The sequence below is a fragment of the Jaculus jaculus genome, chromosome 19, assembly GCF_020740685.1.
Source record: "Jaculus jaculus isolate mJacJac1 chromosome 19, mJacJac1.mat.Y.cur, whole genome shotgun sequence".
In the NCBI taxonomy this organism is placed as follows: Eukaryota; Metazoa; Chordata; class Mammalia; order Rodentia; family Dipodidae; genus Jaculus; species Jaculus jaculus.
Genome location: NC_059120.1, coordinates 59,144,875 through 59,172,495, shown reverse-complemented (window position 1 = coordinate 59,172,495; position 27,621 = coordinate 59,144,875). Strand labels below are relative to the sequence as shown.

The 27,621-nt window shown below is 46.0% G+C and overlaps 1 protein-coding gene and 1 non-coding gene across 2 annotated transcripts; both read left to right on the top strand.

Annotated features, from left to right (window-relative positions):
- Positions 1-25,294, top strand: Khdc4 (KH domain containing 4, pre-mRNA splicing factor). Its single transcript, XM_045138760.1, is given in 15 exon segments — positions 1-38; positions 427-655; positions 7,441-7,569; positions 7,828-7,907; positions 9,956-10,008; positions 10,726-10,889; positions 13,475-13,686; positions 14,403-14,463; positions 16,048-16,105; positions 16,333-16,586; positions 19,465-19,548; positions 19,550-19,630; positions 21,152-21,264; positions 22,965-23,056; positions 24,023-25,294. Coding segments are annotated over 15 exon segments (1,848 nt in total). The 3' UTR covers positions 24,223-25,294.
- Positions 12,003-12,132, top strand: LOC123456154. Its single transcript, XR_006634368.1, has one exon.
- Positions 25,295-27,621: the final 2,327 nt, after the last annotated feature.

Here is a 27,621-nt window from a genome sequence, read left to right as displayed (position 1 = left end):
ATGTCCGCGGGGAGCGCGACCCATCCTGCAGCCGGCGGGTAAGGGGGCGGCGGCCGGGGGCGTCGCGGCGGGCGTGCGGCCGGGGGCCGAGGGCGAGGCCTCCGGGCCGGCGTCGGCGGAGGGGAGCGCCGGGGCGGGGGCACCGCGGGAAGGGCGAGCCAAGGAGAAGGCGGGCACGGCCCTGGGCCGCGGGGGACCCGAGGGGCCGGCGGCGGCCTTCGCGGGGCGGACGAGCGGGACCGGGCGGGGCTTCGCGGCGGGGGGTGGGCGGGGGGAGAGGACGCCCGTAGCCGCGGAACGGGGAGCTGGGCTCGGCGGGCGCGATCGCGCCGGGCCGTGGACGGGGGCCCGGGCCGGGGGAGGCGGCGAGACCGGCGGAGTTGCCGAGCCCGACGGCCCGCCGCGCCCTTGTGTTCCCGCCTGCAGGCGCCGCAGCAAATGGGACCAGCCGGCGCCCGCGCCCGCGCCCCTGCTCTTCCTCCCGCCCGCCGGCCCCGGCGCCGAGGTCTCCGGCGGCGCGGCGAACCCCGCGGGCCCCGCCGCCGCCGCCGCTCCCTCGGGGGCCTTGGACGCCGCCGCTGCCGTGGCCGCCAAGATCAATGCCATGCTCATGGCCAAGGGCAAGCTGAAACCCACGCAGAACGCGGCCGAGAAGGTATTGCGAAGGATTGCGGTGTTTCCTTCCTTCCTTTCTTTTCTTTTTCCTTTTAGATTTTTAATTATTAATTATTTATTCGTAAGCAGAGAAAGGGAAGTGAGGATGGACGCTGCAGAATGAACCACCTTGCGCATCTCGCTTGACCGCGGGTTCTTACAACCCCGTTGGTCGCTGACGCTTTGCAGGCAGACGACTTAGATGGAACCACTGAGCCATCTCCAAGGCCGCTAATTGCATTTTTTTTTTTTTTTAATCCTGTAGCTTCATAATCAGGCATGTTAAAGCCGGGGATACAGTAATTTAAAGATCATTGAGTTTTGGAACATTCAGGTGGAGCATAATTGTCAAAGTATCTTTCAGGGCTGGAGAGATGGCTTAGCGGTTAAGGCACTTGCCTGCGGAGCCAGAGAACCCAGGTTCTGTTCTCCAGGACCTACGTAAAAGGATGCACAAGGTGGCACATGCGTCTGGAGTTTGTTTCCAGTGGCTGGAGGCCCTGATAGGCCCATTTTCTCTCTCTCTCTCAAATAATTAATAAAATATTTAGAAATATGTATACAACTTTTAGATTAGGTAGGGTTTTATTTATTTTATTTGATGAACTTACAGTTTTGAAAGTGTCTCCCTGTACAGCCAGCCCTTTTTGTAGACAGGCCAGCTTCCAACTTGGCCAGAGACATGGGTGAGTTCATCACACCTGGCTGTGAGGCAGTTTTGGTTGTACTTGCTGTATTTATGGACCAGGTAGATTTTATGCATGTCTTTGGGGCGATTTCGGTGGTATGCCTTTTCCAAAAAAATTTTTTTTTAACTATATGAAAGAAAGCCAAGTGTGGTGGCGGACGCCTTTAATCCTAGCACTTGGAGGCAGGAGTAGGAAGATCGCTGTGAGTTCGAGACTGCATAGTGAATTCCTGGTCAGCCTGGGCTAGGATGAGACTCTACCTCGAAAAAAAAAAAAAATACTGTAGGGGGGTGCAGATACAGAGAGAATGGCTGCACCAGGTCCTTCAGCCTCTGCAAATGAACTCCAGATGCATGTGCCACATTGTGCATCTGGCTATGCCTCCCTCCCCCCCCTCCAGGTAGGACCTCACTCTAGCTCAGGCTGACCTGGAATTCACTATGGAGTCTCAGGATGGCCTCAAATTCAGGTTGATCCTCCTACCTCTGTCTTCTGAGTGCTGGGATTGAAGGCATGCGCCACCACGCCTGGCTTGGGTATGCCTTTTCAATTTTTTTCTAATTCGAGAGAGAGAGAGAGATGAATAGAGAGAGAATGGGCGCACCAGGGCCTCCAGCCACTGCAAACAAATTCTAAACACATATCCCACCCTGTGTATCTTGTTTTATGTGGGTACTGGGCAATCGAACCTGGGTCCTTTGACTTTGTAGGCCAGTGCCTTAACTGCCAAGCCATCTCTCCAGCCCATTATTGGCATTTTCCAAGGTCTCACTCTAGCCCTTGCTGACCTGGAACTCAGGCTGAACTCACAGAGATCCTCCTACCTTTGCCTCCTGAGTGCTGGGATTAAAGATGTGTATCACCATGCCCAGTATTTAGTTATTTTATAGTCCCAGTATAATGGAAGGTAACAACTTAGAAGACTAGATCATTTCCTGTCATAAAGGGCAGCAATCTCCCTTCAAAATGATGGTAGTGGCTGTATTGCTATAGTATATTTGTTGGCAATTAAAAAAGAAAATCCTGCTGGGCGTGGTGGTGCACACCTTTAATCCCGCACTCGGGAGGCAGAGGTAAGAGAATTGCCGTGAGTTTGAGGCCACCCTGAGACTCCATAGTGAATTCAAGGTCAGCCTGGGCTAGGGTGAGACTCTATCTCAGAAAAAATAATCCTGACATCTTTGATAAAGCAGAGCATAAACTGTGAAAAGAAAATCCTAACAACTCTGAATTCTTGTTCCTAGTTAGCATATGAGGAAAGAAGCTCATGAAGGTGGGATAATTTGCCCAGGATCTGTGGTGTTAGGCACGGCATTTGAGTTCAGTCACCTCAGGCAATCAGTGATTTAAAAAAAAAATTTTTTTTTTTTGTTTATTTATTTGAGGGAGACAGAGAAAGAGGCAGAGAGAGAGAGAGAGGAAAGTGGGCAGGGCTTCCAGCCACTGCAAACAAACTCCAGATGCGTGTGCCCCCTTGTGCATCTGGCTAATGTGGGTCCTGGGGAATCCAGCCTTGAACTTGGGTCCTTAGGCTTCACAGGTAAGCGCTTAACCGCCAAGCCACCTCTCCAGCCCCAATCAGTGATTTTTTTCTACAAACTCCAGAATTGTATTTTACTATTGTTCATCTCGCTATAATTATCATTTCAAAACATTGTTCTGGCTTAAATTAAAAGGTGTAGTTTGCCGGGCAGGTGTGGCGGCGCATGCCTTTAATCTCAGCACTTGGGAGGCAGAAGTAGGAGGATTACTGTGAGTTTGAGGCCACCCTGAGACTCCATAGTGAATTCCAGGTCAGCCTGGGCTAGAGCGAGACCCTACCTAAAACCACCCCCCCCCCCAAAAAAAAAGAAAGAAAGTGAAAAGCCGGGCCCTCCCTTTTTCTGGCTATCCATTTGAGGCAGGATCTGAACTACGTCTCACAGATGCTCAGTCAGCCGCTGCCCGTGTGAAAAGTCAAAGATCTGCCTCCACTTCTGTGAAAGCCCATCCACAAGAAAGGCTCCTCTGCCCTAGTTGTCTTGAGCCAGGCGGACAGCTGATTCAGGGTTTCTCTTTCCAGGCTCCACCTGATAACGTTCCTAGAGGCCCCCCCCCCCAAAAAAAGAAAAAACTGGGAGGCAGAAGTAGGATGATCGCTGTGAGTTCTAGGCCACCCTGAGACTACATAGGGAATTCCAAGTCAGCCTAGACTAGAGTGAGACCCCACCTTGAAAAATGAAAAAAAAAGGTGTGTGTGAGGGGGAGTGGAGAGATGGCTTAGTGGTTAAGGCGCTTGCCTGCAAAGCCAAAGGACCCAGGTTTGATTTTCTCAGAATCTACATAACCCAGATTCACAAGGTGGCACCTACTTCTGGAGTTCTTTTGTGGTGGCTGAAAGCTCTGGCACACCCATTCTCTCCCTGTTTGTCTCCCCCCACACACCCAAAATAAAAATAAAAGTAAAAATAATAAAAAGGGTTTTTGAGTTCCATTTTAGGCAACATGATATGTAAATAGTGAATTTAGTACCTGCGTTTGAACCCAGAATCTGTAGTTCATGTTAGTTACAGGAATGCATGGACATGCCCAGCTGGGCTTCAGAGACTCAGACTTGGGTGGTTTCAGACCCTCTGCTTGCATAGGAAGCCCATAGAACACATCGCAGAAAGTTGTTTTCAACATTGGTATGCACTCTGAAAGGCGGTTGCAGGATTCAAGCATGTTTATGGCTCAGGGTAAAGTATTTCACCTTTTTTGTGCTGACTTGCTACACATTCGTTGTTGGAAGGCAATCTTGTTAACTGAAATGTAGCTTTATCAAGTTTATAACTTAAGTTGAAACTAGATTTGGTCTTACTGGCTTTTCATCCATTCTTCTGTAACAAGAACTAATGAGATGATACAGTTAAGGGCTTTTGCGTCTGTCGAAAGGATGAAATCAGTTTGGAGTATTGTGACTAGGAGTTGCGTGAGTGCGGCTTCTGGTGCGCGGGCGAGGTGCGGGCTGCGTGGATGCTGTCTGCCCTCGGTATTTTGCTCCGTGCACAACCTGCAGATTGACCTGTGAAGCAGCACAGCTTCCATGTACTTTCAGCAATTAGAGCTTCCAGTCCGTAGTTTCCATAATGACAGGGTCAAGACGGCATCAGGCAGGCTGGGGAAGTAGCTCCCCTGGTAGAATGCTTGTCTGGCGTGCGCGAGAGCCTCGCGTCCACTGCACCTCCGGCACCACGTACCACAGAGTGCTGGCGCATGCCTGCGGTGCTGGCACTCGGAGGTAGAGGCAGAGGTTATCTTTGGCTACATAACAGGGTCAAAGCCAGCCGGAGCTATGTGAGACCCACCTCTAAAAATGTATTAGTTTATTTTGGTTTTAAATATTTACCTATTTGAGAGAGAAAGAAACAGGCAGATAGAGAAAATGGGCACACCAGGACCTCTGGACACTGCAAACAAAGTCCAGGTACGTGTGCCACCTTGTGCACATGTTGGTACTGGCGAAGTGACCCTGGGCCCTTAGGCTTCGCAGGCAAGTTCCTTAACTGCTAAGCTATCTCTCCAGCCCTGTTCATTTATTTGCGATAGAGAGAAAGAGACAGACAATGCGTGTGCCAGCGCCTCTAGCCATTGCAAATGAAGTCCTGATGCATGCACCACTTTGTGCATCTGGATTTATGTGGGCTCTGGGGAATTGAACATGGATCCTTTGGCTTTGCAGACAAGTGCCTTACCCACTAAGCCTTCTCTCCAGCCCCCACATTTTTTTGTTTGGGATTTCAAGGTAGGGTTTCACTCCAGTACAGGCTGACCTATGTAGTCTCAGGTTGCCCTCAAACTCACAGCAGTTCTCCTACTTCTGCCTCCTGAGTGTGAACCACCACGCCTGGGGTTTCTTTTTGTTTGTTTTGTTTTTGGGTGTAGGGTTTCCCTCTAGCCTAGGCTGACCTGGACTCACTGTGTAGTTTTGGGTGTGGCAAAACAACTATTTATTTATTTGAGAGAGAGAGAGAATCGGAACGCCAGGGCCTCTAGCTACCGCAAGGGAGCTCTAGACGCATGCGACCCATTGTGTGGCTGGCTTATGTGGGTCCTGGGGACTCGAACCTGGGTCCTTTGGATTTATAGGAAAGCTCTTTAACCGCTAAGCCATCTCTCTAGCCATAACTTGAGACCCTGTCTTTTTTTTTTTTTTTTTGGTTTTCCGAGGTAGGATTTCACTCTAGTCCAGGCTGACCTGGAATTCACCATGGAGTCTCAGGGTGGCCTCGAACTCTCAATGATCCTTCTACCTCTGCCTCCTGAGTGCTGGGATTAAAGGTGTACGCCACCACACTCGGCTGAGACCCTATCTTTAAAAAACAACAGGAGAGTGCTGGAGAGTTGGCTTAGTAGATAAGGCACTTGCCTGTGAAATCTAGGGACTTAGGTTCAATTCCCCAGTACCCACTTAAGCCAGATGAACATGGTGGCACATGTGTTTGGAGTTCCTTTGCAGTGGCTAGAGGTCCTGGCTCACCTATTCTCTCTCTGCCTGCTGCTCTCAAATAAGTAAATTAAAAATATGTGTGTATATACACACACACACACACACACACACACACACGTGCTCCCTTGGTGTTTTGGGGTCAGGTCTCTCTAGCTCAGTCTGACCTGGGATTCACTATCTATTCTCAGAGTGGCCTTGAACTCAGGGTGGATCCTCCTACTTCTCCCTCCCAAGTGCTGGGATTAAGGGCATGTGCCGCTACGCCCAGGAAAATAAAATATTTTAAAAAATTAATTTAGTCAGGAGTGGTGGTACATATCTTTAATCCCAGTACTCCGGAGACAGAGGTAGGAGGATCGCTATGGGTTTGAGGCCAGTCTGAGACTACATAGTGAGTGAATTCCAGGTCAGCCTGGGTTAGAGTGAGACCCTACCTTGGAAAAAATAATTCAAAAAATGCCACAAGGACTGGGAGTGATGGTATGTCCTGAAGCCAAGGACTCTCAACATTAGGTCATCCTGGGATGCATGACAAGACCTTGTCTCAGAAACAAAAAGCAGGGCTAGAGAGATGGCTTAGCATTTAAGGCTCTTGCCTGTGAAGCCCAAGAGCTTCATGTTCAAATATCTACATAGCCAGAGGCTCAGTGCTGCACATGCACACAAGGGGGCGCATGCGTCTGTAGTTTTTCTCAAAGCAGGTTGAAGGTCCTGGAGTGCCCATTCTTTTTCTGTTATAATTTAAAACAAAAGCAGGAGTTGGAGAGTTGGCTTAGCCATTAAGGTGCTTGCCTATGGAGCCTAATAACTTCAGTTCAGTTCCCTGGTATCAGCATAAAGCCAGATACACAAAGTGGCACATGCATCTGGAGTTTGTATGTAGCCATGGAGGTCCTGGAAAACCCATTCTCTGTCTCCTATCTCTCTGTCTGCTTGCAAGTAAATACATAAAAATAGTTTAAAAACTAACAACCCCAAAAAGCAAACAAAAAACTTGATATAGTCAAAGTTACAAAGAATTCTGGAAATTGACTCTTATTGTCACTTGACAGGTTCCTTTTTATATCGTTTGTGATGAATGACCACATATAAATGTTTATGTTGATCTGTAAAGGATAAGATGGGGGAAATCAGTGGGAATTCAGATAATTGTAAACCAGACAATAAAATGTTTTATTGAGGCGGGGAAGATGGTTCAGTGGTTTAAAAGGCTGCCATGCCTCCACTCAGTTCCCCAGCACCCATGTAAAGGTGGAAGTACCTTTACAAGGATCTGTGATCCCAATGAGATGAAGGCAGCGGGAGGTGGAAACATGAGAATCTCACGCATATGGTCAGCTAGTTTGATGTTTGTTTGCAAGCAATGCCTTTAACCACTGAGCCATCTCCACAGCCCCAGACTGGTAGCTTATAAAAGAGCAGAGACCTTGTGTTGAAGGTGGACCACACACACTTCGAAGTTGTCTTCTGACTTCCATACACACACACACACACACACACACACACACTCTCTCTCTCTCTCTCTCTCTCTCTCTCTCTCTCTCTCTCTCTCTCCATGGCATGCACTCCCCCACACAAAACGTTTAAAAAGTATTTTGTCATTAAAACTTGTAAAATTTCTCTTTGTAGCTTCAGGCTCCTGGGAAAGGCCTGACTAGCAATAAAAGCAAGGATGACCTGGTGGTGGCCGAAGTAGAAATCAACGATGTGCCTCTCACGTGTAGGAACTTGCTGACACGAGGACAGACTCAGGATGAGGTGTGGACAGCTCTGGGGAAGGTGGCAGGTGCATTTTAAAGAAGCTGTGGACAGGAGTGTTCTGAGTGGGTTTGGGTTGTGATTTTCATTAATTTAACTGCAGAGGTTTCTACTGGGTGGAATGAGTGGGAAAACACTGTCCTGCTGTCTACCACTGAGACCCACTAATTACATCATCTATTTCTAATCAATGAGTTATATAGCTGTGATGTTTCAGTATTTATACATTATTTTAATCGAACATTTTTTTTCTTTCAGATCAGTCGACTTAGTGGGGCTGCTGTGTCTACTCGAGGAAGGTTCATGACAACCGAGGAGAAGGCGAAAGTTGGGCCAGGGTGTGTGTCCTGTGGTGCGGGGAAGCACCAGGCGTGGCTCACGTACATGTTTGTAGCAGAACTGAAGGCAGTCTTCATGCGTATGAGAAATGTTGGCAGCAGCTTTTCTCTGTCATTTGCTGGGCTTTTTTTGGGGGGGGGGCCACTTGAGATAGGATCTCACTGTAGCCCAGGCTGACGTGGAATTGACTGTAGTCTCAGGTTGGCCCTGAATTCATGGCGATCTTCCTACCTCTGCCTCCCAATGCTGGGATTAGAGGTGTGTGCAGCTAGGTGTGGTAGTGCAGGCTGAGACTACATAGTGAATTCCAGGTCGGCCTGGGCTAGAGGGAGACCTTACCTCAAAACAAAACAAAACAAAACAAAAGGTATGTGCCACCACATCTGACTTTGTTGGGCTTTCATTTCACCATTTTCTTTCTTTCTTTCCTGAGGAAATAGATGAAAGTGACTTGGGCCAAATCTAGACCTTACCTTGCAAAAAAAAAAAAAAATATATATATATATATATAAAACAGACAGTAGGTTGGAGACAGCTTAGTTGTCAAGTCGCTTGCCTGTGAAGCCTAAGAATACAGGTTCTATTCCCTAGTTCCCACAAAGGCCAGATGCACAAGGTGGCACATGCGCCTGGAGTTTATTTGCAGTGGCTGAAGGCCCTGGTTTGCCCATTGTCATTCTCATTCCCTCTCTCTTTTTCTCTTTCTCTTTGTAATAAATAGATAAAATAAGATGACAATGATTAGCATTTAACTTATTTATAAACCTTTTTACTGTACAAATAGCTCCCCCCCATAAAAAGTTTAGATTGTGTTTCCCTTACCCACAAACATGCGTGGGTCACTGGTGATTGAATCCGTGGGTCTCATGCTAAGCATAGGCTTTTCCATTGAGTTACATTTCCAGCCCCTCCCTTTAAAAAATATTTTTATTAAGCCTGGTGTCATAGCACACATTTTTAATTCCAGCATTAGGGATGCAGGGGCAGGAGGATCACAGTTTGAGGCCACCCTGAGACTACATAGTGAATTCCACGTCAGCCTGAGTTAGGGTGAAACCCTACCTCAGGGGGGGAAAAAAAATCAAGGGCTGAAGAGATGGCTTAGTAGTTAAGGTGCTTGCATGCAAAGCCAAAGGGTTCAATTCCCAAGGACCCACATATAAGCCAGTTGCCCAAGGGGCCACATGTGTCTAGACTTCATTTGCAGTAGCTAGAGGCCCTGGTGCACCCATATTCTCTCTCTCTCTCTCACTTTGCCTGTTTTTCTCCCTCTCTCTCAAATAAAATAAAAGGGGCTGGGGAGGTGGTTCAGTGGCTAAGTCGCTGCCTAGTGAGCCTCATGTGCTGGGTTCAATTCCCCAGGACTCATGTAAAGCCAGATGCACAAAGTGGCTCATTTATTTATTTATTTATTTATTTATTTATTTATTTGAGAGAGACAGACAGAGAGAAAGAGAGAGAGAGAATGGGTGCGCGCCAGGGCCTCCAGCCACTGCAAACGAACTCCAGACACATGCGCCCCCTTGTGCATCTGGCTAACGGACCTGGGGAACTGAGCCTCGAACCGGGATCCTTAGGCTTCACAGGCAAGTGCTTAACCGCTAAGCCATCCCTCCAGCCCAAAGTGGCACATTTTTCTGGAGCTCATTTTGCAGAGCTGGGCATGGTGATGCATGCCTTTAATTCCAGCACTTGGGAGGCAGAGGCAGGAGAACTGCTGTGAGTTAAGGCCACCCTGAGAATACATGGTGAATTCCAGGTCAGTTTAGACTAGAATGAGACCCTGCCTCAAAAAAAAAAAAAAAGAAAAAAAGAGAGAGAGAGAGAGGTTGGAGGGAGGGAGAGTGGGCATGCCAGGTCCTTCAGCCACTGTAAACCAACTCCAGACACATGTACCACCTTGTGCATCTGGGTTATGTGGGTCTTGGGGAATCAAACCTGAGACTTTCAGCTTTGCAGGCAAGCTCCTGATCTGCTATACCATGTTTCTAGCCCAGACTCTTGATTTTTATGAGTCCAAGGTCAGTGTTTTATGTTTCTCTTTTAGGGATCGTCCATTGTATCTTCATGTTCAGGGCCAGACACGGGAATTGGTGGACAGTAAGTAATATTTCCAGCTCGTATGTCACTTCTTACGAAGACCAAAGCACTAGACTATGTATTACTTGGGTAACTTGTCCTTGAAGGCTCCTCTGACAGAACCGTCCACCAATTTGCTCAGGGGGTTAGAGATGGGTAAAGTCAGGTGCGTACCTTTAGCCTTCACGCTCAGTGGCTGAGGTAGGAGGATAGTCATGAATTAGTGGCCAGACTGTGTTGAGAGGAAAGGTGTGATCATCACATCTACATTTTACTTATTTGTCTTGGTGGATGCCTGTGTGTTCTTGTGTGAGTGCAGACGTGTACGTGCCACTGCATGAATGTGGAGTTCAGAGGGCAATGTCAGGTGTCCGCTCTTGCCTTCTGCCTTGTTTGAGTCAAGTTCTTCTGTAGCTGTCTGCAAGGTGCTGGGGGATTCTGCTCTCGTCTCCCTTCCCTGAGCTGTTTGGAGTTAGAGATGCTAGGACTGTAGTGTCCACCAGATGTGGATTCTGGGGATCAAGCACAAGTAGTCATGCTGCCCCGAAGCACTGAGTCACCTCCCTAGCCTGTATTCCTCCTTTTCCGCTTTCCTCCTCCTCATGTCCTTCGCTCTTCTGTTTCCTCTCCCCTCAGGCTAATGGTTGAGCCAGAGGCCTCATAAGCAAGGCCACCATTCTACCCGCTGGGCTGCATCCCTGTCCCTTCTAACAGTATTTACTGTCTGATTTTGTCTAGGAGCTGTAAACCGAATCAAAGAAATCATCACCAATGGGGTTGTGAAGGCCGCCACAGGGACAAGCCCGACTTTTAATGGGGCGACAGTCACCGTCTACCACCAGCCAGCACCAATCACCCAGCTATCTCCTGCTGTTAGCCAGAAACCTCCATTCCAGTCAGGGGTATGTTTTGGTATTTTAGTTATTTTATTTTTATTTGAGAGAGAGAAAATTGTCACATCAGGGCCTCAGCCACTACAATCACACACAGATGCTTGGGCCACCTCGTGGGCATGTGGGACCTTGTGCTTGCTTTGCCTTTGTGCATCTGGCTTACGTGGCATCTGGAGAGTCAAACATGGGTTCTTAGGATTCACAGGCAAGCACCTTAACAACTAAACCATCTCTCCATCCCTTTTTATAAGGATTAATCAATTTTTGGTTTCTCAAGGTACGCTGACGTGTAATTCGTAATCTCGGTGGCCTGGGTCTCATGGTGATCCACCTACCTCTGCCTCTTGAGTGCTAGGATTAAAGGTGTGCATCACCATGCCTGGTTTAATTTTATTATTTACTTATGAGAGAGAGAGAACGAATGCATATCAGGGCCTCCAGCCACTGCACATGAACTCCAGAATCATGTGCATCTGGCTTATATGGATCCTGGGAATCAAACCTGGTCCTTTGGCTTTGCACTCAAGTACCTTAACCACTAAGGCATCTCTCCATCCCTCCCTTTTCCCCTTTTAAATTTATTTATTATTTATTTGTTTGGTTTTCCAAGGTCAGGTCTCACTCTAGCTCAGGCTGACCTGGAATTCACTATGTAGTCTCAGGGTGGCCTTGAACTCAACAGTGATCCTCCTACCTCTCCCTCCTGAGTGCTGGGATTAAAAGCTGCCCCCCTTTTTAATTAATGCTAAATAATACATATGGAGAAGAAAGTTCTGATGGGCTGGAGAGATGACTCAGTGGTTAAGGCACTTGCCTGCAAAGTCTAACGACTTAGGTTTGATTTCCCAATACCCACATAAAGCCAGATGCACAAAGTGACATGCATTTGAAGTGTGTTTGCAGGTTCTTGAAGCCCTGGTGTGCTTGTTCTCTCTCTCTCCTTGAAAATAAATATATGTTTTTAAGAATTCTGTACCTTCAACTTTAGAATTGCCTACTGTAATGGATCTTTCAACTGCATCTTCTTATAGAAAGGGCTGGTAAGGGGTGTATAGATCAAAGGCTGTGTGCATAGTGCAGTGTGAGGGTGTCGGTGGGGTTGAATTTGTAAACTTGAGAGCACCTGGAGGATCAAGAAGGCAGTGTCTGATGAAGCAAGACTCTGCTGATACACTCCTCCTAGAGAAACAGGGTTGGGGAGAGCAGCCCTTGTTAAAGAGCACTGCGGGGCTGACTGTGCTACCCTACATGCTTCGCTCGTCTTTGCTCTCTACCATGTATATGTTTACACGCGCGCACACACACACACACACACACACACACATTTTGTTTTTTCAAGGTAGGGTCTCGGTCTACCCCAGGCTGAACTACGTAGTTTCAGGCTGGCCTTGAACTCATGGCAGTCCTCCTACCTCTAACCTCCTGAGTGTTGGGATTGAAGTCATGTGCCACTATGACCCAGCTAGTATAATTTTTTAAAAAATAGGGCTGGAGTGGCCGGGCGTGGTGGCTCACGCCTTTAATCCCAGCATTTGGGAGGCAGAGGTAGGAGGATCACCGTGAGTTTGAGGCCACCCTGAGACTCCATAGTGAATTCCAGGTCAGCCTGGGCTAGAGTGAGACCCTACCTCGAAAAACCAAAAAAAAAAATAGGGCTGGAGAGATGGCTTAGCAGTTAAGCGCTTGCCTGTGAAGCCTAAGGACCCCTGGTTCGAGGCTCGATTCCCCAGGACCCACATTAGCCAGATGCACAAGGGGGTGCACGTGCCTGGAGTTTGTTTGCAGTGGCTGGAAGCCCTGGCATACCCATTCTCTCCCTCTGCCCCTTTCTCTGTCTGTCGCTCTCAAATAAATAAATACAAATAAACAAAAAATTAATTCATATATTTGACAGAAGTGGAAAGGAAGGGACAAGAATAGGTGCTCCAGGGCCTCCTGCCACTGCAATCAAACTCCAGATATGTGTACCACTTTGTGTACCTGGCTTTACATGGGTCCTGAGGGGTCCCTGCCAGGCTACATGTTAAGTTCTAGTCCATTCTGAGATATATAGCAAGATTTTGTCTCCCAAAACAAAACAAAACAAAAGTCTTGGTGAAGTTTATGATAGGAATTGTAACAGATTCATGTAGACGTGAGTCGTGGTCAACAATATTTAGTTGAGAGACTGAGGAGAGGACTCCATGATCAGGTGCTGGCTTGCAAAGCCTGCGCGCCTGGGCTCAGCTCCTCAGCACCTACATGAAGCCAAATGCATCCCCCCCCCTTGGTTTCTGAGGTAGGATTTTGCTCTAGCCCAGGTTGATCTGGAATTTACTGTGAAGTCTCGGGGTCGCCTTGAACTCACAATAATGCTCCTATCTCTGCCTCTCATGTGCTGGGATTAGAGGCATTAGTGCCTCCAAGCTCAGTTCCTTTTTTTCCCCTATACCCAAGTTTCTGTCTGCCTCTGCCTCTCCGACCCTCCCTCTTCCCCCCACAGATAAATAATAAGATATAATAAATAGTTAGGTGATTTTTTTTGTTTCATTTTCTATAAGATTATGATCCTATTACATATTCTGTATAATCTGAGGTATTCTGTTCTTTTTCAGATGCATTATGTTCAAGATAAATTATTTGTGGGTCTAGAACATGCTGTGCCCACTTTCAATGTCAAGGAGAAGGTGGAAGGTCCTGGCTGCTCCTATTTGCAACACATTCAAATTGAAACAGGTGCCAAAGTTTTCCTGCGGGGCAAAGGTTCCGGCTGCATCGAGCCAGCCTCAGGCCGAGAAGCTTTTGAGCCCATGTATATCTACATCAGGTATGGGTAGAAACAGAGGCCAGTCACCCTTCACAGCATAGACCAGAAGCAAAAGAAAATAGGCTTTAATTCATTATAACATGAACCCAGCATGGTGGAAACTGCCTATAATCTCAGCCCTTGGGATGTGTAGCCCGGTGGATCAGGAGTTCAAGGTTTCCCTTAGCTATATAGTAGTTTGAGGCCAACTTGCTGCATGAGACCATGTCAAGAAATATCAGGACTGGGTGTGGTGGCACATGCCTTTAATACTGGCACTCAGGAGGCAGAGGAAGGATTACCATGAGTTCAGGGCCACCTGAGACCCCATAGTGATTTCCAGGTCAGCCTGGTCTGTAACGAGACCCTACCTCACAGAAACAGAAAAATCATTTCCCTGAGAAATGCCAATAAAACATAGTCATGACACTGATTATAAAAGGCTTATGTGATGTTTTGTGTTCCTACCGGATAACTTCCGAGGGCTAGAATTCAGCTACAGTGGGTATAGGAAACTTCCAAACTTCGATGAAAAAATATAAATTGCATGAAAAGTGAAAAGTGGCCAGGCGTGTGGCATGCGCGGGTCCTAGCACTCAGGCTGAGGTAGCAGGACCCCATGAATTCAAGGCCTACCTAGATAAAGAAAAGGAAAAAAGAAAAGAATTTGCAAGCTGAAAGTTGAATTGTTCTGTATTATTCTGTTCTTTAAATTTGTGGCTTATTTTTATTTATAGTCATCCCAAACCGGAAGGCCTAGCAGCTGCCAAGAAGCTCTGTGAGAATCTCTTGCAAACAGTAAGTTGCACTGTATATGTGTTTTATGTATGTAACAGAATGTGTATACATGGCACATGTACATGTGGTGTGTTGATATTCCTGTGTACTTTCTTGTGTGTGTATGACGCGGCATGCGTGTGGAGGTCTGTGGACAGTGTTCAGGTATCAGTATTCACTGTCAGCCTGCTGGGGTTGCATGAACCTGGCACACCTCTGGCTTCATGTGGGGATTTATTAGAGAGAATGCGCGTGCCAGGGTCTACAGCCACTGCAGATGAACTCCAGATGTATGTACCACCTTGTGTATCTGGCTTAGGATGGGTTCTGGGGAGTCGAACCTGCGTCCTTAGGCTTCGTGGGTAAGTGGCTTAACTGCTAAGCCCAGGAGTCTGTTTTTCATACAGGATGCCCCCCTTCCCCCAAGCTAGGGTCTCACTCTAGCTCAGGCTGACCTGGAATTCACTAAGTCATCCCAGGGTGGCTTTGAACTCACAGCGATCCTCCTGCCTCTGCCTCTCCAGTGCTGGGATTAAAGGCGGGTGCCACCATGCCAGCAGGATTCTTTTTATATGCTAAATTAAACTTTATGGAGAAAAACTTTCTTGAGCCAAGATCATCCAGAAAGAAGCACGTGATCTAACAGTAGGTCGACCATCACTCTTCACTCCCCACATGAGAGGGATCATAACCAGCCAGGCTCAGCTGCTGACATGGATTCAGGGTTCAGACTCGGGTGGTGTTGAGCTGGAATGCTCGCATAGGAACTGCACTTCCCCTGGGCCGCCGCTCCCTTTGCTGTGCCTTGCGGGGAGTACGTGTTCTTCACTAGCTTTTCATCGTACTTTGGAAACTTAGAAACAATAGTATGCTTAGAAAAATAAATATACCTGGGTATACTTACCCTCACCTTTAATCAAAGGGCAGAGGTAAAAAGGATTGCTGTGAGTTCCAGGTCAGCCTGGACCAGAGTGAGACCTTACCTTGGGAAAAGAAAAATAATTAGTAAGATGAATGTAGTTCACATGTAAAGAATGCACTGAAGTAATTATTCCATCCTTATTAAGTTGGGGGTGACAAGTAAATACAACTGGATGACTAATTGTCATCAATTAACTAGGGCTTAGAAATATCATAATTGATCAGACACCAAAATTAGTCCAGTTTGGAATATTTGGGATTGTTTATACCCCTGATTCCCAAAACCTGGCTTAATAATGTATAGTGGGTGCTAGGAATGGTGGCACACACCTTTAATCCCAGCACTCAGGAGGCAGAGGTAAGAGGGTGGTTGTGAGTTCGAGGCCACCCTGAGACTCCATAGTGAATTCCAGGTCAGCCTGGGCTAGAACGAGACCCTGCCCCTAAAAACAAAACCCAAGCTGAGCATGGAGGCACACGCCTTTAATCCTAGTTCGTGGAAAACTAAACCCTGTCCACCAAAAATAGAAATGTATACAGGTCTGCCTTAGTCCAAATTTAGATTGGACCATTAGTGATGGGACTATTTTAATTTCCATTTGCTTTGGTCCTTGAATTGGAGAAGCAGATTGAGAAGAGCAGTGAGCTGAGTCCGGGTTTGAACTGCTTTCTTCTCTTGTCCAGGTTCATGCCGAGTACTCCCGGTTTGTGAATCAGATCAGTACTGCAGTGCCTTTGCCAGGTGCGTACGCTGAAGTGCCTCGCGGCGTTTTCATAGGGATTTTGTGTAAAGTGACTTACTTGAGCTAGCCTAATGGTGCCAGGCCTTAATGATGCTCCCTTCAACTTAGGGAAATGTGGGAAGCCTTTCATGCTTCAGTGTTGTTCTTCCCTAGATATTGTTTGATGTTCAGATAAAATGTCTCATTCTGCTGCAGCTGATTAAACACTTTTTTTCTTCCCCCTCAGGCTATACGCAACCCTCTGCTCTAAGTAGTATCCCTCCTCAGCCACCATATTATCCAGCCAATGGCTATCAGTCTGGTTACCCTGTTGTTCCCCCTCCTCAGCAGCCAGTTCAACCTCCTTATGGATTACCAAGCATAGTGCCACCAGCTGTTTCACTGGCACCTGGAGTCTTGCCAGCATTACCTACTGGAGTGCCACCTGTGCCAACACAATACCCAATAACACAAGTGCAGCCTCCGGCTAGTACTGGACAGGTAGGATGCCAGTATATACAACATGCTATTGAGCTTGGGACATACTGGGGAAAAGGTAGCATTTCAGAAGTAAATCATTTCCAGAGCAGGGTCTCGCTCTGGCCCAGGCTGACCTGGAATTCACTATGGAGTCTCAGGGTGGCCTCAAATTCACAATGATCCCTTTACCTCTGCCTCCTGAGTGCTGGGGTTAAAGATGTGCGTCACCATGCCTGGCCACTCTTGAGGTTTTTTATTTTTTTAATTATTTTGTTTATTTTGAGGCAAGCCCAACTGACTGGCCTTTCCTTTTTTTTTTTTTTTTTTTTTTTGGTTATTCCACATAGAGTCTCACTCTGGCCCAGGTTGACCTTAAACTGACAGCAGTCCTCCTACCTCTGCTGCCTCCCAAGTGTTGGGATTAGAGGTGTGTGCTGCAATGCCTAGCTCCTTTTTTCATTTTTCTTTAAAAAAATTTTTTTTTCAAGGTAGGGTTTCATTTTAGTTCAGGCTAAGCCAAAATAATTATGTAGTCTCAAGGTGGCAAAGATTTTTATTTATTTATTTATTAGAGACAAATGGGGAGAGAGAGAGGGTGAATGAGAGAGAATGGGCACGCGAGGGCCTCTAGCCACTGCAGACAAACTCCAGATGCATGTGCCACCTTACACATCTGGCTTATGTGGTACTTAGAGAATCAAACCTGGGTCCTTACGCTTCGCAGGGATGTGCCTTTACCATTAAATCCTCTCTCCAGCCCAGCTTAAGTTACTTTTTATTTATTTGAGATAGAGGGGCAGAGAGAGAAAGAGGAGAGAATTGACATGCCAGGGTCTCCAGCCACTGTAAACAGACTCAACTCATGTGCCACCTTGTGCATCTGGCTCATGTGAGTTCTGAGGAATGGCACTTGGCTTCTTTGGCTTTGCAGGCAAGCACCTTAACTTTTAAGCCTTCTCTCTGGCCAGGCCCCCTCTTTTTCATTTGTGTCTTAATTTATTTGAGGGAGGGTCTTCCTATAGTCCTAGCTACCTGGAACACACTGTAGTTCAGGTTGGCCTTTAATTCCTCCTATCCTCCCAAGTGCTGGGATTATTATTTTTTGCTTTTTTTTTTTTTTTTTTTTTTTTTTTTTTTTTTTTTTTGTTTTTTGAGGTAGGGTCTCACTCTAGTCCACACTGACCTGAATTCACTATGTAGTCTCAGGGTGGCCTTGAACTCACAGTGATCCTCCTACCTCTGCCTCCCGAGTGCTGGGATTATTGATGTGGGCTGATACCCAGCTCACTCTTGATGTTTTTCCCCTTCTGTGTTTCCACCACCAAGCACCGTGAGGATTTGGGATCATGTGTGTTTGTCATCCCCTGCTTAGAATGAGAATGACTTACAAGAGTTGCCACCAGATAGTTGTTTCAAGTGGGAGTGGTCAGCTGACTTTCTGTAAAGGATGTTGATGGTAAATAATGTAGGCTTTGGGGGCTGTGGAGTCTCTTGTCACAGCTGTTCACAGCAGTGTCGGAAAATGGCAAAAGGACTGAATGTGGCTCTATCCCGTGGAGCCTTATTTCTGAAATGAGTTGCAGGTCACAGTCAGTTTCCTTGCCCTTAGTATTATCGTCTGAATAGTCCTCAGAGAGAAAGAGGCTGGCCTATAATCCTCCTCTCAGTTATCAGGGGTCCCCCTCCCCCCCGAACACAGTATAGTTTTACATTTTTATTTTTGTTTTTCGGGGTAGGGTCTCATGCCAGCCCAGGCTGACCTGAAATTCACTATGGCCTCGAACTCACGGCGATCCTCCTAACTCTGCCTCCTGAGTGCTGGGATTAAAGGTGTGCGCCACTACGCCCGGCTTTTAATTTTTTATTTTATTTATTATTTATTTGCAAGCAGAGAGAGGAGGAGTGTACCAGGGCCTCCTGTTACTGCAAATGAACTCGAGATGCATGTAGCAGTTTGTGCATCTGACTTTACATGAACACTGGGGAGTCGAACCCAGGTTATTAAACTTTGCAGGCAAGCACCTTAACTGCTGAGCCATGTCTCCAGTCTCTCCCTGTCACACACACCCTCTTTCAGGCAAGGGTTTATGTAGCCCAGGCTGGCCTTGAACTCCTGATCTGTATGTCTTCATCTTCCAGGAACATTTGTCACAGTTACCTGTTTCCTATTCTGATCTTAGAAATACTACATATGCAAATGTTGCTAATGCCGGGGCATGGTGGGCACGCCTTTAATCCCAGTACTCAGGAGGCAGAGGTAGGAGGATCGCTGTGAATTTGAGGCCACTCTGAGACTACATAGTGAATTCCAGGTCAGCCTACCTTGAAAAAAGCCAAAAAAAAAAAAAAGGAAGAAAAACAAATGTTCTATTTAATAAACACGAATTTCCAAACTTTAGAGCCACAAATGCTGGCATGTTTTCTTTACAACTTTTACATTATAGAGGAATTTTTTGGGTCTGGAGATCAGGCTCTGTGACATCACTTGCTGTGGTTGAACCCTTAGCATCACCAAAAAAGTGGGGGGTGAGGGAGGGAAATAAATTGTGGGGAAGATGAGTTTTCTAGCTCATCTGGCAGTAGAAAACTAAATTAGTGCATAGTAATAGTAATGGATTTATAGTGGGTCCTTTCCTATGGGTACCTCATAGTGTATTATTTATTTATTGCATATGTGTGTATGCCACTGCAAAGGAAGCCGGGCACATGGGTCACTTTTTACATGTACTGGGGAATTGAACTCAGGACATCAGGCTTTGTAAGCAAGCATGTTTAACCACTGACCCATCTCCCTAACCCTTAGGATGACAGATAACCTGGTCCATGTTGGTGTTAAGATCTGTTGTGGTCCTTCTTGATTCATTAGTTGGAATTCTTCCTTGGTTTGTTTTGGTCCCAGAGTCCGATGAGTCCTTTCATTCCTGCTGCTCCCGTCAGGACCGCTTTGCCGGCTGGCCCCCAGCCCCAGCCCCAGGCCCCCCCCCCCAACCCAGCCCCAAGCACAGAAGAGACGATTCACAGAGGAGCTGCCTGATGAACGGGAATCTGGACTACTTGGATACCAGGTTAAATAAAAACACTCTCTCTTCCTTCCTTCTTGTCCTCCTAGTGTGTACTCCCTAAGAGAACGAATGTTTACTTCTCTGTCGAAGGCCCTCCTAGTGCAGGATTTCTGTTCTTGGGCCCGTTTAGGTTAGGTTAGGGTTCAGTTCTTGAGTCTAAAGTCAGATGATGCCCTGGTGCCAGTGTGGTCTTCGGGGTCGGTGTATGCAGCGAAGTCTCCATGACTGACTGGAAGTTCTGTAGCACTCTACACACTAACTAACTTTTGAAAGCCTCTGATACTCCACATTCTTTACAACTCAATGATATTCCACATTCTTTACAACTCAACAAAAACGGTCAATTGCAGAGACATCGTTTATATTTAAACTTTGGCTTTCAGTTTACTAGTCTACCCCTCCTTTTTTTTTTTTTTAAAAAAAATAAAAGATGATTTGTTTTAGCTCTACCCTCCTCTTCCATCCCAGGAAATATTTGGCAGAAATGAAGTGATTCAGTGCATACACATGTCCCCATTAAAGCTGCAAGCTGATCAAGGGCTTGGGGGCGTAGCTCGGTGGTAGGGTACTCATCTAGCTTACACCAGGCTCTGGGTTTGACCCAGTACTGATGGAGGAAAGAATAATTTTGTTATGATTTTATCAGAAGTGCTTTGAGGTATCTAAACAACTTTTTTAAAAATACTTTATTTGATGGAGAGAGAGATGGGTGCCCCAGGGCCTTCAGCCACTGCATACAAACTGCAGATGCATCTGCTACCTTGTGCATCTGGCTTATTTGGGTCCTGGGGAGTTGAACCTGGGTTCTTTGGCTTTGCAGGCAAATGCCTTAACCACTAAGCCATCATCTTCAGCCCTAAACAATTATTTTTAAACATATATTTAATATTTATTTATTTGAGAAGAATGAGAAAAAAAGAGAATGGGCACAGCAGGGCCTCCAGATGCTACAAGTGAACTAGAGCTATGTGTACCATTCTACACATCTGGATGCTGGGGACTCAGGCAAATGCCTTAACCGCAAGCCACCTCTCCAGCCCCAACGATCTTCTTGCTCTATTTTTAAAATGTTCTTATTTATTTATTTCATCGAGAAAGAGAGGAGGGCAGGGCTGAGCCTCTGGCCGCTGCAAATGGACTCCAGGTGCATGCACCACTTTGCACTCTGGCTTGAGTGGGTCCTGGGGAACCAAACCCAGACTAGCAGACATTTTTCACCACTGAGCCGTCTCTTCAGCTCATCTTTTTGATCTTTTTCTTTTTGATCTTTTTAAGTTACTCTAGTCATGTTTATATAAAGCAGTTTAGTTAGGAGCAACCAGCTGAAAGCATCATGAATTACACATCCCCGTGACTAAGCCTGTGGGAGAGACAAACGCTTACTTTGACTGAAGTACTAATCCAGATCCCGGAGGACAAGTAGTGCAGCTTAAAGAGATAGGGCGCTTGACAGTTACATTAAGGAGCTAACGTCACTGCAGCAGGTGTAGATTTGCTAATGCCACTGTATTTTTCTGCTCATAGCATGGACCCATTCATATGACTAATTTAGGTACAGGCTTCTCCAGTCAGAATGAGATAGAAGGCGCGGGATCGAAGCCGGCAAGTTCCTCAGGCAAAGAGCGAGAGAGGGACAGGTAAGTTATTGGGATGTTGAGTTGAACACTAACACTGTCTCAGAAGCAGTTCAGTGTAACTTTGAGTAATTTAGTGCTTGTCCAGCCATCTTCCTCTTTTCATTGATTTTTTTTGCCATTTTTCTAAGGGTAGGCAGTAACAAAACTATATAATCATGGCATTTTCCCTACTTAGAATGATGGCATGGTGGCACACCCTTGTAATCTTAGCATTCAGGAGGTATAGAAATGCGGACCAGGAGTCCTAAGCCACCCTTAGCTACATAGCAAGTTTGAGGGCAACCTAGGCACATAAAGAAAAAAAAAAAAAAAGCCAGTCGTGGTGGCGAATGCCTTTTATCGTAGCACTAAGGAGGCAGAGGTAGGATCACTGTGAGTTCAAAGCCCCTCTGGGCTAGAGTTAGACCCAACCTGGGAAACAACAACAGGAACAGGGTGGATCAGTATTTGGGAGGCTGAAGTGAGATCATTGTGAGTTTGAGGCCAGGCTGGTCTACAGGTCAGCCTGGGCTAGAGACCCTGCCTCGAGAGGGGAGAGGTTAAACTAGTGAATGGGAATGATGACAGGATATTATGGGTATACATTCTTTAGGCTTTTGGGGGTAGGGTCTCACTCTAGCTCAGTTGACCTGGAATTTCCTCTGTAGTCTCAGGCTGCCCTCGAACTCATGGTGATCCTACCTCTGCCTCCCAAGTGCTGGGATTAAAGGCATGTGCCACTGCCTGCAGCTGGGTGTGCATTCTTTTTTTTTTTTTTTTTACTTTATTTTTAATATATTTCATTTATTTGAGAGTGAGCAAAAGAGAGAATCGGCGCTCCAGGGCCTTCAGCAACTAAACGAGCTCCACCTGTGTGCGCCCCTTGTCATAAGTGGGTCCTGGAGGGTCGAGCTGGGATCCTTTGGCTTTGTAGGCCAGCGCCTTAACCGCTAACCAGCTCTGCAGCCCTGGGTGTGCATTCTTGAGCCAGAGTGCAGTATTTGATTCAGTGCTTACAATTCTTTCCTGGATTGTTGCCTTAGCTTGTAGAAGAGGGAGCTGAAAGGGGGTGTGTGTGTGGGGGGGGTCAGTCATTAAAGAGCATTTGCCTGAGCAGGCTGGTTAGCTCATTTCTTTCTCTAACATTTCATTCTATATTATTGTTGTTGCTATAATTACTATTATTATTATTATTTTGGTTTTTTGAGGTAAGCTCTCACTCTAGTCCAGGCTGACCTGGAATTCATTATGTAGCTTCAGGGTGGCCTTGAACTCACAGCAATCCTCCTACCTCTGCCTCCTGACTGCTGGGATTAAAAGTGTGTGCCACCTCACCTGGCTTGTTCTGTGGTTTGTTTTTTTTTTTTTTTTTAATTGTTGTTTTGTTTTTGTTTTTTGCATCAGGGTCTCTCTCTAGCCCAGTCTGATCTGGAATTCACTGTGTAGTCTCAGGGTGGCCTTGACCTTCCACCGATTCTCCCACCTCTGCCTCCCAGTTGCTGGGATTAAAGGCGTGCGCCACCACGTGCCACTCATTCTGTTTTTGGCATGACCTGTGTGTAGAGACAGACTTGGTATGGGCTTGAAGAGAGTGATAGGAGGGAGCAGTGGAAAGCATTGAAATTTATGATTAATGAACCTAAGATTATTGACAGCCTTTATTGTTATTCTACATTCTACAAATTGAGTTTGTCTAAGAAGAGATTTCATTCTTTTAACAGGCAGTTGATGCCTCCACCAGCCTTTCCAGTGACTGGATTAAAAACAGAGTCTGATGAAAGGAATGGGTCTGGGGCCTTAACAGGAAGCCATGGTGAGTAGGGGATAGCTGGGGGAAATGGGAGTGACTAAAACGGTCTTAAGCAATTAGTTTTCTAGCTTGAAGACCATTCAGACATATAGTCTAGCCTCTATAATCTACTGGCTAATGAGAGTACTTTAAAGAAAAGTTTGGCTTACAAGGACAGCATGTGGTTATATAGCCTTTTACTTTCAACCAACATGTGCCTAGAAAAGTCGGCTGAGCCTTCTGTTATACATGGCATCAGCGACTGTAACGCCCTAGGAGGACCTTGGTAGGTAATTTCATAATTCGGTTGCTTATGTAGTCTGGCTGCTTGCAGGTAATCTATACAGACTCAATGAAATTTAATTTTCCTTTCTGTTGGGAGCTGAGCCATATGGGCTAACAGCATTCCAGAGCTCTAAATCCTGTGGTAACACAGGACTCATTTCTGTTCTTTGTCTGTAGTTGTGATAAGAAGGAGCAGAAGATCTAGGCGTGGTGGGTGCCTGTAGTCCCAGCACTAGGAGATGGGGGCAGGAGGTCAAGGCTATTCTTAGCTACATAGCAAGTGTGAGGCCAGTCTGGGCTATGCAAGACCCTGCCAAAAAAAAATGGGGGGTGGTGGTAGAAGCAAAGATAGTCTTTTCTTTTCTTCTTTTCTTTTCTTTTAGCTCTTTAAAAGGTGGAATATCAACCCCATAAACTGACTTGCTAACTTTTCCTTTTTTTTTTCTTTTTCCTTTTTTTTTTCTTTTTTCTTTCTCTGTTTTTTCTTACATGGTTCTGGTGGATTCACATTTGCTGGTGCTGGCTGTTTTTCGTGTGATCTTCAACGTTTTGGGGTGACCGTTGACCCTGTGACTTCAAAATGGTGTCCAACTAACCACTTAAAATTAACATCTTTTTTTTTTTTAATTAACAAATTTATGGTATTTTTTCTTTGTTTTTGTTTTGGTGGGGAATGGGGCTGGGGTTGTTTTTTCTCTATTTTAGATTATCCAGCCAAGAAGATGAAAACTACAGAGAAGGGATTTGGCTTAGTGGCTTATGCTGCAGACTCGTCTGATGAAGAGGAGGAACATGGCGGTCATAAAAATGCAAGTAGCTTCCCGCAGGGCTGGAGTCTGGGCTACCAGTACCCGTCCTCCCAGCCGCGAGCCAAACAGCAGATGCCTTTCTGGATGGCCCCGTAGGAAACAGTGGAACACAGCTCTGACTCTTAGCAATAATGCATGCATTTGATGTAACAAGACTCTGGGGCCTGTTCGGAGAGCCATCTTGGACCTTTGCAAAAAGTTAGAGATGCAGTGTCTCGTCTTAAAGGGATTTTAGTCTTTTAAAAACATTCTTATTTCTGCAGTGGCATTATATCTGTTCAAATTTACTTAGAATCACAGATTTGTCTCAAGCTTTTTAATGGTGAAATGTGTTTGTCCAGAGACGTGTCAGGACAAGGTTATTCTCCTGTTTGCCTGGTCTAGCCTTTTCCCAACAAATAGCCTCAACTTTGACATAGAGAAAGTTTTGTTTGTATTTTAATACTGTTGGGTCAATTTTGATAATAACTTGTTATATACAAAGCCTTACTGTTTATTAGTGGGGAAATGATTTCAAGGTCATCTTTTCCTTTCAGTACTTACAGTTCTAAGAACTCATCCCTGTTTCATTTTGGATTCTTTCTGCTTTGGAAAATGCTGTTTTACTAATTTAAAATTGTATACAACTGGAACATGAAGAGGAAAATGAAGTAATTTTTCCATTATGTCTTTTTATTGGGGTGATTGAACGTTGACACCTTAGGCATATTTGTCTCAGATAGCCGCTGCTGTTGTCACTGACCTCCTATGCTCCTGGCTTCAGCCGCATCAAAGAAACTGACTGAAAGGTGGTCAGAACTCGTCACAGAAGTGAAGCACGGTGACCTGTCAGAACTTTTCACAGAAGTGAAATGTGGTGACCTGTTTCTCAGAGCAGGTTGTAGCTACATAGATGCCATGACACATTAGGATGGTGGACTTAATGACCGTGATGCAACCTGCCCTTTTTGGCATACAGATTTGCCAAAAGAACTTTTTTTGTATCAGATACCCATGTGTGAAAGTGAAGGAGCTAGGCCGTGGCCAGGAGTGGTTTGAGAAACTGAACTGTCGTTTTTGCACATTTGAATACTTTGCAGGCTGGCTTTGTACAAACTTACTCCCTGCTTTCCTATATATTGTAAATAATTAGATAATAATTTCATTATAAATAAATGTATAAATATTCTGCTTGTCATTTCTGTTGCTTCCATAGACCATTCATATACTAAAATTAGATTTTTGTTGTTTTGTTTTTCAAGGTAGATCTCACTCTAGCCCAAGCTGAGCTAGAATTCACTCTGTATTCTCAGAATGGCCTTGAACTCTTGGCCATCCCTCAGCCTCTCAAATGCTGGCATTAAATGCATGCGCCACCATGCCCAGCTTTCCTCCACTTTTTATGTGGATGCTTGGGGAATTGAACCTAGGCCAGCAGGCTTTCCAAGCAAGTGCCTTTGAGCCTGGGATTAAAGGCATGAGCCACCAGATCTCATTTTATGTATGTATGTATGTATTTCTTAGTGTATTTATTGGAGAGACAATGACGAAATGAGCATGCCAAGGCCTCTTGACACTGTAAATAAACTCCAGGTGCATCACCACTTTGTACATCTGGCTTTACTGCGTGCTGGGGAATGGGTCCAGGCTGGCATGTTTTACAATCAAGTACCTATAATCACTGAGCCATCTCCCCAACCCCATTTATTTCACACAGGATTAAAAGAACTGAGTGTAAGCGGCTGGAGAGATGACTCAGTGGTTAAAAGGGTTTGCTTACAAAGCCTAATGGCCCAGGTTCAATTCCCCAGCACCCATGAAAAGCCAGAAGCACAAAGTGGTACATGCATCTAGAGTTAGTTTGCTGTGTCAGAAAGCCCTGGTTTGCTTATACACTATCTGTGTTTGCCGCTTTCTGTCTCTGTCTCACAAATACGCTGAGGGTAGCTAGATGAAGTGCCCTATGTATTTTGGAAAAATGTTGCCATGCATGGTTGCACATGACTTCAATCTCAGCACTCAGGAGGCCAAGGTAAGATAATCACAGTGAGTTCAAGGACAGCCTGAGATTACATGGTGAATTTAGGTCAGCCTGAGCTAAAATGAGACCGTACCTCAAAAAAGAATAAATGGGCTTAATTCTCCAGTACCCACAGGAGGACAGATGTACAAAATGGCATGTGTGTCTGGAGTTCATTCATTTGCAGTAGCTAGGGGCATTTATGTAGAGGGAAAGAGAATCGGTGTTCCAGGGTCTCCTGCTGTTGGAAACTAACTCCACGCTCATGCCAGTTGTGTGTCTGGTTTTATGTGGGTAGGTACTTGGTAATTGAACCTCTGCTGTCAGGCTTTGCAAGGAAGCACCTTTAACTATTGAGTCATCTCTTCCATTTTTTGTGTTTTTTTAATTTATTAGCCAGATGCAAATTGTGGCACATTCATCTGGAGCTCTTTTGCAATGGCTGGAGACCCCAGCACACCCATTCTCTTCTATCTCTTCTCTCTGTGCTTGCAAAGAAATAAAAATATTTAAAAACAAAACAAAACAAAGGAACAGGCATAGTGGCCCACACCTGTACGCCGGTAATCAGCACTGGCTTGCAAAAGCAGGAAAATGGGAAGCTAGAAGCGGACCTAAGCTACATACCTGAACAGTCTCTGAAGAAGTGGCTAGTGGAAATTGCATCGGTAAAGTTCATACCACCTTGTGTGCTACTTTTATACTGAGGGACAATACTGCCGAGTATTGCTGGGTTTGTGCTTGGAACTCTAGTTCCAGGTTGGCTTCAAACTCAACAGTCCTCCCTCAGCCTTCCAAGTGTGTATGTACCTGTGCATGGGCACAGCAGTCTCTTGCTGGTGAAATGAGTACCAGGTGCATGTGCCCCCTTTTATATGGGTGCTGGGGAATCAAACCCTGGCTGATCAAGCAGGCAAGTAACATCAGCCACCAGGCAATCTCGCCCTGCTGGTTTTCCCAGGTAGGGGGTCTCTAGCTCAGGCTGACCTGGAATTCACAATGTAGTCTCAGGGTGGCCTCGAACTCTCCGCAATTCTCCTACCTCTGCCTCATGAGTGCTAGGATTAAAGGCGTGTGCCACCACACCCTACTTCTTTTTGTTGTTTGTGACAGGGTCTCATGAAGCCCAGATTGGTCTGGAACATGATGTTGCTGAGGCTGCCCCCCACTCCTCATGAGCTGGGATTGTAGGGCGTAGTCACCACATCTGTCTTGTTATTGGTATCTTAAAAGCCCCTGAATTTTATATTCTTTCTGCAGAGAAAAACTATGCCCAACCTGGGACTACAGAGTGAGTTCTAGGTCTACCTGGGTTAGAGTGAGACCCTTCCTCAAATAAAACCACACATTTATTTAAAACAAAACAAAAAAAATGTGCCTTTTAATGCATATGGCTTAAGATAATGTGCAGCACTCCGACTCAGGCAGCTGATGTGTGAACATCTGGTCGTTTTCAAGCTGTGGGGGGGAAGGGGTTCTCCATGACACGCGGCCAC